The sequence below is a fragment of the Calidris pugnax genome, unplaced genomic scaffold, assembly GCF_001431845.1.
Source record: "Calidris pugnax isolate Ruff unplaced genomic scaffold, ASM143184v1 scaffold92, whole genome shotgun sequence".
In the NCBI taxonomy this organism is placed as follows: domain Eukaryota; kingdom Metazoa; phylum Chordata; class Aves; order Charadriiformes; family Scolopacidae; genus Calidris; species Calidris pugnax.
Window position 1 is genome coordinate 245,107 of NW_015090823.1, and position 11,220 is coordinate 256,326.

At 40.6% G+C, this 11,220-nt stretch overlaps 1 protein-coding gene across 1 annotated transcript in view; it reads left to right on the forward strand.

The window, feature by feature from the left end:
• The first annotated feature begins 1,336 nt into the window (after positions 1–1,336).
• POU2AF1 (POU class 2 associating factor 1) overlaps positions 1,337–11,220 on the forward strand; it is a 17,258-nt gene continuing 7,374 nt past the window's right edge. The window contains exon 1 of the mRNA XM_014939946.1: positions 1,337–1,435. Coding sequence (XP_014795432.1) covers positions 1,420–1,435 — 16 coding nt within the window. The 5' untranslated portion in view covers positions 1,337–1,419. The remainder of the gene's footprint in view (positions 1,436–11,220) is intronic.

The window sequence follows — 11,220 nt, forward strand, 5'->3', positions numbered from 1 at the left end:
ATGTGGCCAAACAATGCCCTCGTGCCTGAGAACTGAGGAGGTGGGTGCTATTTTGGAGGGCAGCAATGTGAAGGGACACATTCCTTATTTCTTTCCACTTCGCTTGCTTTGGGATTTGCTGCTTTGTGGGGTTTTTTTTGGACAACTGTTTGAACTAGAGGTGGTACAATTAAGTATTCAACTTCATGTGATTAATCGGGGCTTTTTTCATTAAATGCAACACTAATGGTATGTTGCAAAATAGTTCAGAAAATGGACCTGCTCCTGAGAGGTGTTTGGATTCCCTTAAGGGAGGAAATTCTTTTAATAGACTCCTGGCTAAAGAACTCACCAGATCCTGCCTTGGTCTTCTTATGGGAAGAGAAATTTGTGCCATGGCAATTCAGTGATTAAAAACTGAACAGGAAAATAGGAATGCCAGAATCCTAAACTCACTGTGCAGCCTCCACCAAATATTTCTCTGGGAGTGAAGCTCCTACATCAGTGTTACCTGTGAAAATTCATCACGATGGTCTGATTTTTAGATAACCTCTTAACATTTTTTTTTATGTTCTTACAACGGTGTGCGTAGGTAAGATATAATGGTGCTGTTACTAATGCTAAGAACATATTTGAACACCTATGGCAAGTATCTCTCAGCCTTTCTTTGGCTTTGCAAGTTATTTTTGAAGGGCTGTCTCTTCTTCAGTAGGAAGTGTTGTATTTTGATAAAAACAAAACAGAAAAAGGGTTTCTTTTTTAAATGAAGGACGTCCTCGTTTAATGAGGCTTGAAGTGTTTACAGGTGTTTCCTCATAAGTTCAAATTTAGTGGCCCCAGGGAGTTGAGATTCTCATAAGGTAGGAGCAAACACACAAGTTTTGTATTTTAAAAGTGTTGCGCATTTAAAGGGCCAGGCAGACATGGCGTGTGGACTCTGAAGTGTTCAGAACCAATAGTTATGCCAGCTGAAGCAGCAGAATGCTGTCTTATGTGGGACAAGACCATTGTTAGTGCCACAGAAGGTAAAAATCTTACTAAAAGACCCTGTGGTTTTTTCTTCTGTACAACCTTTCAACCTAATTTTGTAAATCTATGGTAAAAGCCCCTGAGTGGCGGGTTCCAGGTTTGATTGTTCAAATATGTTTTGGTGATAATGAGTGCCTTTCTGTGCATAATACCTTCCAGAGTTCACTGCTCTTGGAGGAACTGTTTAGCGTCATGAAGAACAACATAGAGCAAGGGAAAATATAGAAGTGGTTGTGGTTGGAGGATGTGATGACATCACAGGGTTCAGCGGGAACATGGGGCTTTTAAAAAGCTGAAAGAAACATCCTGACAGACAGTTATCACATCCCCGTAAAGGAGTCAAACACACCTTAGCTATTAAAAAGCCAAGCCATCTTCAAGAGAAAAAAAGACTCCGTCCTGACACAGAATATGCACTGGCAAAAATGTAAGTGAGCTCTGATTTGTTTTTCATAACTGTGATAAAAGCTGAAGGTTGTAATGAATAAGTGAGCATTAGCATAGCACGGGAGACAATACTCATGAAGAGATGCATGGCTCAAGAGAGGCAAGTGATAAGGCATGATGCTAATTTTCCAACAGGGATATTAACACAGGGCGGCATTGCTGCTTTGTTGGCATTCATCACTATGAATCAAGTGGAAGACTATGATTCATAAAAACAATAACAGGATGCAGGTATTATATCAAAGGTTATGGTGGTTACATACCAGAAAATTTTCCTTTTTAAAAGTGAAACCCGTGAGAAATCTTATTTCTGTGCCTTTTTTGATATGTACTTTCTTCAACTAATAAAAAAGATAAGGAACTGTTGAGGGCAATACAGTTATGACTTTACAGGAAATCAGTTTTCTTGTTTTCAAGGTAATTTCATTCCTTTTGGCCCACCTTTGCTCAAATAGTTTACTGATCATAATGCAGGTAGGTGTTTGCTTCTTGAAAGTTTTTCATTCACACTCTATGGATTTGTAGACGATGCTTATTTTTGCAGCTGTGCTGCCATCCTTCACATTTCACCATGATGTTCTGTTAACCTGGAATAATACAATATACCGGAATGGAAGAAGCTAATTTCTTAAATGGTTGACAGTGACTTATCTCATATGCAATTAACATTAATCTTTCTTATATAATAGCTTGTAGGTTTCTCAGAGGCTAGGTTACTATGCATATGCCTTTCTGAGCTTATTAGGAGTTAAGTCTGTTTTCTTTGTGATACGCTTCTCCGGCTTTTTTTCAGTTGAACGCGTTGGAAGCTCAAATGCATATTTGTGAAATTATACTGTAGACTGTAACGTGCTGTAGCAAGAAGTTCTGACTGCTTATTCAATCGTGTTTCAATTTGTCTGACAAGTATTAAGCAGCAAGCGGGAGCACTATGGCAACACACCTTCTTTCCCTCTTTATCTTGTGCTGCTTTCAGAATCAGTTAGGTATATGATGTGGAGCATACTGCAAGATGATTAGATTCAAATCTTGAATCTAATCTTCCATCTCAGAAGTCCATTGAAGGTTTGCTTGTTGGTTTTGTTTTTTTCCCTGCAATGAAAAAGCAATACTAACAACCTTATGTTTTAAGTGGAACAAAATTTGTAACTGAACTGGTATTTTTCCTTTGCTTTCTTCTTTTGACACGTGCAGTGCTTTCAAAGGCAAGCAGGAATTACAAGCTTGTGTGAGAAGATATCCAAACCTATATCCTGATGTCAGCCATTCCCTCTTGATAGTTTCTAGATATGACAACTTCTGGTCAATCCCTGCCTGTCCCTCCATCATCCCCGAGCTTCTCAAGACTTGAATCTCCAGTTCCAGCAATGCTTCCTGGCTGTTTTGGAAGCCCGCGTGAGACATAGTAACTGCTTTAATTTGGCTTGTGTTGCTGAGGAAGTCCTTTTCACACTGGTCAGATGGAGCAGCCACTGGGGTGCCCAGACTTCGCTCTGACTCCTGGGCTGGTGCTTCTCTCTGACAGCCTGGCGTTATGCTTACTAAGACACAAGGGACTGAGGGGAAATTTCTGTAGGTGGCTCCTGGCTGAGTCTGTGCTCACTGTTGGTGTTTGCTTTCTTTGTCTGCTGTGTCATTGCATAGTTAGGGTTCCTTTTTCCAACCTGTAATGGTTATCTCATTAACCCTGCTTCTTTTCTACACCATTGCAGTAATGAATTATGTGCTTTGGCTTTGAAGGTAGGCAGGAAGAGTATTCTGATGGCTGGGATGCAGGCAGCTTTGGTGCATTTGCCTGCTCTTCTGGAAGACCCCCTGTGCGACAGTAGGTAGGTTGCTCAGGTCAGTGCAGATATTCAGGTGCCAAGTCCCAAAGGCTTCAGTGGAAGGTAGACTTCTTAGTAGGTCTACAAGTCTCCCTTTGGTGTGTCTGGTGCACCTATATTTCCTGTTAGTGTGACCAGCTGTGGCCTCAGGTTTATTGCACCAGCTGGTTCAAACCACCTGTGACCACATGGATGTCCCAGTGCCCCCATGTAAGTCATTGGCTTGCTCCAAATTATAAATTGATGCAGAGGCAGTGTGGGTGACCAGGGAACTTGCATGAGCCCTAGGTTAATGTGAGAGCATAAAGGCCCTGCTCTGGTTCCTACCTAGGAAATAGGAGGAGCTTTCCTCTGCCATGCAGAGAGTGTCAGTACAGTTAAAACCAAAATGAGTTACTCGGGTATTCTGGCAAAAGAGCATCCTGGATAGATTGGCAATAAGTCTGTGGGGAGCTTCTGAGGGGTGGGTGACGCTTTTCCCCAAGTATGGGACAAAGCATCCTATATTCATTGTAGAAACAGATGGCTCTAAACCTGACAAGAGCAACTGTTTTGTTTTGCACACCTCTGGTGCTGTGCTGCCAGCCAGGTAAATTATACCTAAGCTGACATCTAGCCATTGAAGCCCAGGAACAGATGTCAGGCTTTGACATTTCTCACCCTGCAGGTAAATTACTTCCCTGTGGTCCAAGCTGCTGTATTATGGAGTAATCAGGCTAGAGAGGCATACGACTATGTACTGGGGCACATGTAAAGGAGACCTTTATCCCACTTGGGATCTGTCTGAGACAGCAGGGATTCTGTAATAACTGAGGCAGAAGAAAGACAAAGGGAGGCGCAAACTGAAGTGTCGGTGAAAGTCGCCTGGAGTCTGGCATTTAATTTCCTAAGGCTTCTTTGCAAATTTCTTTGTACGAACCTGGTTTCTGGAGGAGACTGGATTAAAGAATAAGACAATTAAGTCCAACTTTACACGCTTAAACAGCAGGATAACTTGGGAATATGGGGATACAGGTAGGTTATGTACTGTTATGTTGCCAGAGGAAACAGAGGGCACACTGGATGCTAAAGCATCCTTGCCTTACTGGTACAGAGTTGGCTCTCCAGCCAGAGCTGCACTTGCAGTTCCGGTCAAGCGCAGTGCCAAATTTAAAGCAAAGGCAGAGGGAGAAATTTTTGTTCTATTTGTATATGTGTGAAAGGAGACTACATAGAAGTCCTGACAGCCTCTTCTGTCAGGACGCCTTGACTTGGGTTAAGATTGTTCTTTAGCAAAATAGAAGGTTTCAGAAGGAATGGTATCGTTTCCGTACGTTTTTCCCAGCTATAAAAATAAAGCCCAACAACAAGAAAAAAAACACCAAAGAAAAAACAACTCTCCCAAACTGAAATCCCAAGAGCAACACAAGAACTCATTTCAATAGGTGTGATCTCACCAGAGGGCATTTCTCATGTGCACCTTCTGAAGGGTATTTTCCCGCTTCTTCAGGGGACCCTTCTGTAGAAAGCAATGCAGGAGCAGAAGGAACACTAACGGACCTTGCCCTCAGCTGCTATGGTCAGAGGCTCTTGTCCTCCGGGGAGTCTCGCATGGCTGGCCCTGCGCACTGGAAATCGTTCCCTCGGGGTCACGGCACAGTGCACTTCTTTGCAGGAGCGGGGCCCAGAGCTTCCGCTCAGCAAAACCCCAGCGAGTGTCTCAGCCTGAAAGCATCCCCTCCCACGGCAGAAGCGAAGTGACTGGTCGGGGCTTCCCAGCTTTTGGCAGGATTCTGCTGAATGGAAGCAGGCTCACTCTACAGCCCAGCTTCAGGGATGGGAAATTTCTAATGGGCAGCACCAGCTACTTTCCTCTTACGTGTCTTTATCCAGATGGTTACCTCATGTTGTGTTTTGAAAACAAAATGAACGTACTTTTCACGCAAATGGTTTCTGTTATGAGAAGGTATGCAAGCAGGTTGAAATTCTGCAGGAGTTTCACATTTAGGTGATGTTTTTGGCTAGGTCGAAATACTTTGGACATTCTACTCCTGTTTCCATCCAGTGCGACGTCTGCATGTTCAACAGACAATCAGCTATTTGGCTGTTCCACTGACTGCTTGGATTCTCATGCAACTGAAGCATGTGAATTTGCACCTTTGAAAACCTCTTCCCAAATGCTTTTTAAGTGCATAAGGCCTTTTCTGCTCACAACAGATGTGGGGCTCTATACAGCCTTTCTGAAAGTATCAGCTAATGAGACTGAGAGGTGAAACTGCAATATGCTGCACCTTGTGAGTTTTAATTTTGGTAAAACCCCACTGGGAAAGATGGATAGTATGAAAGTTGAGCCCATCCATGCTTTACAAAGCAGGTGCAAGGCTCTACAAATGACCATATAAGCAATTCAATGGAAAGCTTGCATTACTAAAATGGAAAGAGTATTATGGGCTGGGAGGAATTAAGAGGTGCGGGTGAGACTTATGGTTAAGACACTTTCTGTCTATCTCAGCTTCCCCTTTGTCATAGGGGTTCTCTTGCTCTGAAACGGATAATTTTTGGTAGCCCTCATGGCTACATGGCCAATGTGTCCAACTCTTGGCACTTGGCAGTTTTGCCTTTTTTTTTTTTTTTTTTTCTTTTTTTATATCAATTTAGTATTCATCACATGAATTTTCTTATTACCGGTATGCAAAATGATGTTTCACTAGATATAAAGAAATGTCTATTCAAGAGGCTGGCTAAGTAAAATGTTTCCCAAGCTTATTTCAAGCATAATTAACAATGTCATTCTTAAAATTATAAACTTGTGTGTTCATGATGACTCATGTGTTCATACCAGATGTGTGTTATCAAAGCAGGTGCAAGGCTCTACAAATGACCATATAAGCAATTCAATGGAAAGCTTGCATTACTAAAATGGAAAGAGTATTATGGGCTGGGAGGAATTAAGAGGTGCGGGTGAGACTTATGGTTAAGACACTTTCTGTCTATCTCAGCTTCCCCTTTGTCATAGGGGTTCTCTTGCTCTGAAACGGATAATTTTTGGTAGCCCTCATGGCTACATGGCCAATGTGTCCAACTCTTGGCACTTGGCAGTTTTGCTTTTTTTTTTTTTTTTTGCCTTTTTTTGTTTGTTTGTTTCTTAGACTAGTCAAAGCTGCAGGGATTGCTACTCAGCCTTTCTTGTTGTTTCCCAAGTGTCTTCAGATCTCCCCTTGGTTTTGTTTCTATCCAGGTGGAAAAATACAAAGTTAACATTTTGTTTGCCAATCTGCAACACCTTCCTAGTGTTGGAACAGAATGTAGGTTCTGCACAGTGCTCTCCTAAATTCCACTCATTTAGACCATCCAGAGGTGTGAAGATCTTTTTTAAAAGGGCAGTAGCCAGAAGCATACTGTGTCCCCAGGAATGGTGCAGGCAGGGTACAAAGGCACGTGGATCTGCTAGAATCCAAGGCTAGTATGATTCTTGGCAACCTCCTAATGCAGATAAACAGCTGAAAATAAATATACTGGGCATAATTCTGAAATATTCTATTGCCAAACTGCTATGTTTCACTGACTTTGGTAGTTACAGTGCTATGTAAGAGACCAGAAAGAGACCTAGTCAAATGCTGCACTGAATTGTTGGTAAGCAAGTGAAATATTTAGTCTATTGATTTAATTATGCTCAGAACCCTCCTGAGTTCATTTCCTTATGCTGAGCAATGAACCGTCACTCAGCTCTTTTGCTTATGCTCTGAGTTCTTCTATTTATTGTAGAGCAGATTCTCTGCCCAGATGTTTGCTTAGTGCTTTGCATTTAACTAAATGTTTATTGAAATACCACCCATAGTGGGACAAACAGTACAGAAAATAATCCACTCCAGTCCAGTTTTCCTTGTCAGGATTGTCTACAAAAAATAACGGTAACACTTCAAAGGAGATCTGGGATGTGTCAAATGCATAAAAAGAGCTGCATGTTCAGTCCTTCAGATGTGCCTTGATGTGTAAACCTGGGGCCTTGAGACATACAGTTTCAGATGGAAGGTAATGAGGCAAGCAATAGCCAAGTGGAATACAGAGTTGTTTCATGATTTATTTGGCAATGCTGTATACATGATTTTGTGTCTGAGCACAGTATGGCAGGTTATTTTTGGTGCCAGTCAGGTCTGTATTAGTCAGTTTAGGCCAGGTACTAGGGACATGATACTTACTAGCCATCCAACACAACTCACTAAGATGGATCTTGGTAGAAATAACTGATTTTTGTTTCCAAGGGCACGAGTTGCAGATGGGTCACTTCAGAGTGTTTCACTTTTGACTGACTGGTTGGATCAGTTAAAAAAGGGACACAGTCTGGAGGGTGCTGAGGACTAGGGATGAAGTTGAAATAAAGAACCTTTCTCCTGAGTGATCCCCTGTCATATTACTATCTGCGATCTTGGACAGTTAAATGAATTTCAGTATTTTGTTTCCCTGCCCTTGACTTACCACAAAGGAAAGACAAAGAAAGATCACTCCATTTTTCACCATTAGAAACATATTGAGGGAAACTGTGTAATTGGCCAGCAAATAAGGACAGGGCTTGTCATCACTGGGGAACCCTCATTCTGCAATGCACTTTAAGCCTCCCAGATGGATGGCTATGCTTGAGGGAGCACAGAGACCTGAACAAATATTACACTATTTACTGCCTTGCGCAAATGAGTACTGATGTTGTGATTAGAGTCAAGGCATCCAAGCTCTGGCTGTTGCCATGAGAATGGCTGCAGTTGGATTACCTTTCCAGCACCACCTAAATACCTCTGTGGAGACTGGCAGGTTGTTGTCATAAAAGCAGTACAAACAAAGAAAGCCAAAAGGGATAAGGACTGTTTTTATTCTGGTTGTACAGATTCGTAAAGTTCTGAGTTTCCAAGGGGAAACTGATTGCCTAAGGAATGCAGATCTTCCTTTGCAGGGATTTCTATAACCACTGAAAAGTGGTTTTGACAGTTCTATTAAAGCACTTACCCTTGGGCAGCCGGATAACTTCGGAGATCTACCAATTCCCTCCACTTTGTACACGGACCTTGGCAGAGTGAAGAACTGGACTTAGATTTTTTTGTCTTTCCTTGCTGATCCACTACTATGAATGGTTAGGTAGACTGGATATAAGTACAGGGGAGGCTGTTTAAATAATTCTCATACGAAGGATTGCCTGTCTAGCTCTTAAGGGCTACATTTTATTGATGTGCTTTTCAGTGATCCATGATATACTGTGGAACATTATCAATATCACAAAAGCAGCAGGTTTAGTTCTGATGGCAGCTCTGATCACATGATTCATTTCCAAAGCAGTAATAGACCCAAAATAATTTACTAGCTCTAATACTTTTTAAAATATATTTTTGAAAGGTTATGTATCTGAAGTCAATGTAAAATGCAGAAAACCATGATGAAATATTTAATCCCCTGATAAATGAGCATTGATTGTAAAATCTTATTTTAAAAAGGTTTTGATTAGAGTCTAAACATCCAACTAATGTATACAAAGATAAGCAACTTTGTTCTTTCTATTAGCCAAAGTTCACTGTGTATGATAAAATTGTCAGCAGCTGCCTAAAGTAATTTGGTCTTCAATATCTAAGACAGATTAACAAATGCACTAGTTTGTTAATTGAAATCTAATTTTTTCTTGTTATTCAGGAGTTACTGTTTGCTTTTTGCTGTTACTGCAAATAAGAAAAAGTTTTCTATTGTGTTTCTTGTCAATTTTTTTATTATGCTGGAGGTGAAAGAGGAAAAGAGAAAAATATTTACATTGTTAATGCTGATCAATTGATAAGCTTATCGTATGTCAGCCTGTGAGCAAAAAAAGCCAGTAAATCTTACGAAAAAGTGACAAGTGTGTCATTTGCTGTTGTAGGCAGGTAGTCATGCAAACTTAAAGATTAGCAGTGTATTTCAAACTGAAAATTGGTCTGATGGGAAATGATTCTGACTTGTTTGAAGGGATGAAGGTTTAAACTGATCTGCAGTTAATGTGTGTGTGAAGGCCAGTGGTGCTAATATGAACTTTAGTGATCTGAAACTTGACACGCTTCAATACTTGCAGTCTTCCAACAGCTGTTTTGCCTTTATCTTCCCTTCGATATCTGCAGTGGTTATATAAAAGTGTAGAGGAAAATACATTTTGAAGTTGTTTGGTTTAATTGTTTGGCAATGTCTTGGTATGCTTTCCCTGTCTGATCTTTTACTCAGACCAGCATTTCATGCTGAGTAGTCTTTAAAAAGACTATATCTGCATATAGGTACTGTCCTGACAAATAGCCAGGGATGATAAATATAAAGCAAAATGATATGAGAGATGCTGAGGACATATCTCAACTAGTTAAGTTCTCCAAAGCTGGAGCCCGGGGTTTGTTTTTTTACCACCCAACACATTAATCTGCCCAGGGTTTTGCTCATTGTGCACAAAGGGTTTTGTGAAGCATGTTCCTAAAGCTCTTGTCAGCCCGTGAGCTGGGGTTGGAGCTACTCCTCAAAAGCCAACAGCAAGATCCCCATTGGCTATGCCTGCTATGTTCAGCACAACTTGGACTCATACTCAGCAAGAAAAATTACATTTTGCAAACCAATTGGCAGAGGGATAACTAATGTAGAGAGATTGTTGTGTTGACCTTAACAACAGCACTAATGGAGTTGTCAAATACTTATCCAGAGTCCACTGAATTTGGCAACCTTCAACCTTCGCTGTGCAGTTTTGACGCTTTGAGGCTGAGTTGAGAGCAGTCTGGAATCAAATATCATTATGAACTTTCTTCTGTTGTCACTTGTTACTTAGTGAGACTGCTGTATATGGTACCTTTTTATTAGCTGTTGTGTTATCCAGCCATTTTGAAAGATTACTCAAAAGTCTTCAGGGTTTGTGCTAGGCTTTTGCTGACATTTAACAAATACAGTAAGTGATAACATTGATGAAAGGAACCACACCATGGATTTGTAAGACTGCCTGAAAAAAGTATTGCAATGAGCTAAAATACATTTACATGTAAGAAATACTGCAAAGATTCCTACTCGTTGGATTAGATTCCTTCTTTTCTTTCTTGGCTTCTGATGCTCCATACTGCTCCAACGTCAGAGAGCAGTTGTAAATCAAGATCCAGTGTCCATTAAGAATGGCATATGGCTGTTCTGTGGTCTTTGATTTGTATGAGCCAAACTAGAACACAGTGGACACTTGAGCACTGGAACACACACACTGCTATACCTTTTATTTGTTTGAATGGAATTTGGGCATGCGGACCTTGGTGCATTTGCAGCACATGACTTCCAAGTCCAAGACAGGTTTCATCGTTTATTAAGACAACCCTGGTATAACGAGTTGGAGGCTCCTATATCCAGGTACTTCCTTTACAAGGGTATTTTCATTGTAGTATTTCTCACAATGCTTTTATTTTTAAATGGTCATATTTCTTTTACTTTATGAGGATTGTACTCTGAAGCCAAAAGTCATTTTGTTGTGGTTTGTCTGTAATGCTCAAACCTGGTACACACTTGAACAGTGGAAAAGCAGCTGTGTTAGCATTATTTTTATTTCTGGAGGTCAGCTTGGGGGAACTGAAATATGTTCTGCAGACTTTGGGTTTTTTTTCTTCTTTTTTTTTTTTTTTTTGTGGAAAAAAAAAATTACAAGGTAAATTTAAAAAAAAAAAAAAAAAAAAAGGAGAGAAAAAAAAAAGATTTTGAAAAAACCAAATCTCTTTATTAAAAACAAATCCTCTGTAAGAACTGTGCTTTAAAGCATCTGGACCATCTTTGTTTTCCCAATATAATTACATGACTTTTTAATTTCCATTTAACTCTGAGAGTGGAAACATCTTGGTGGACTGAAGTCAGATGGACTGCCACAGGACATTCCTCATCATTCCTGTGAAAAAGACCTCTCCATTTCTGTCACACACTGTTTGAATTGGCAGCTGGCTATACCCCC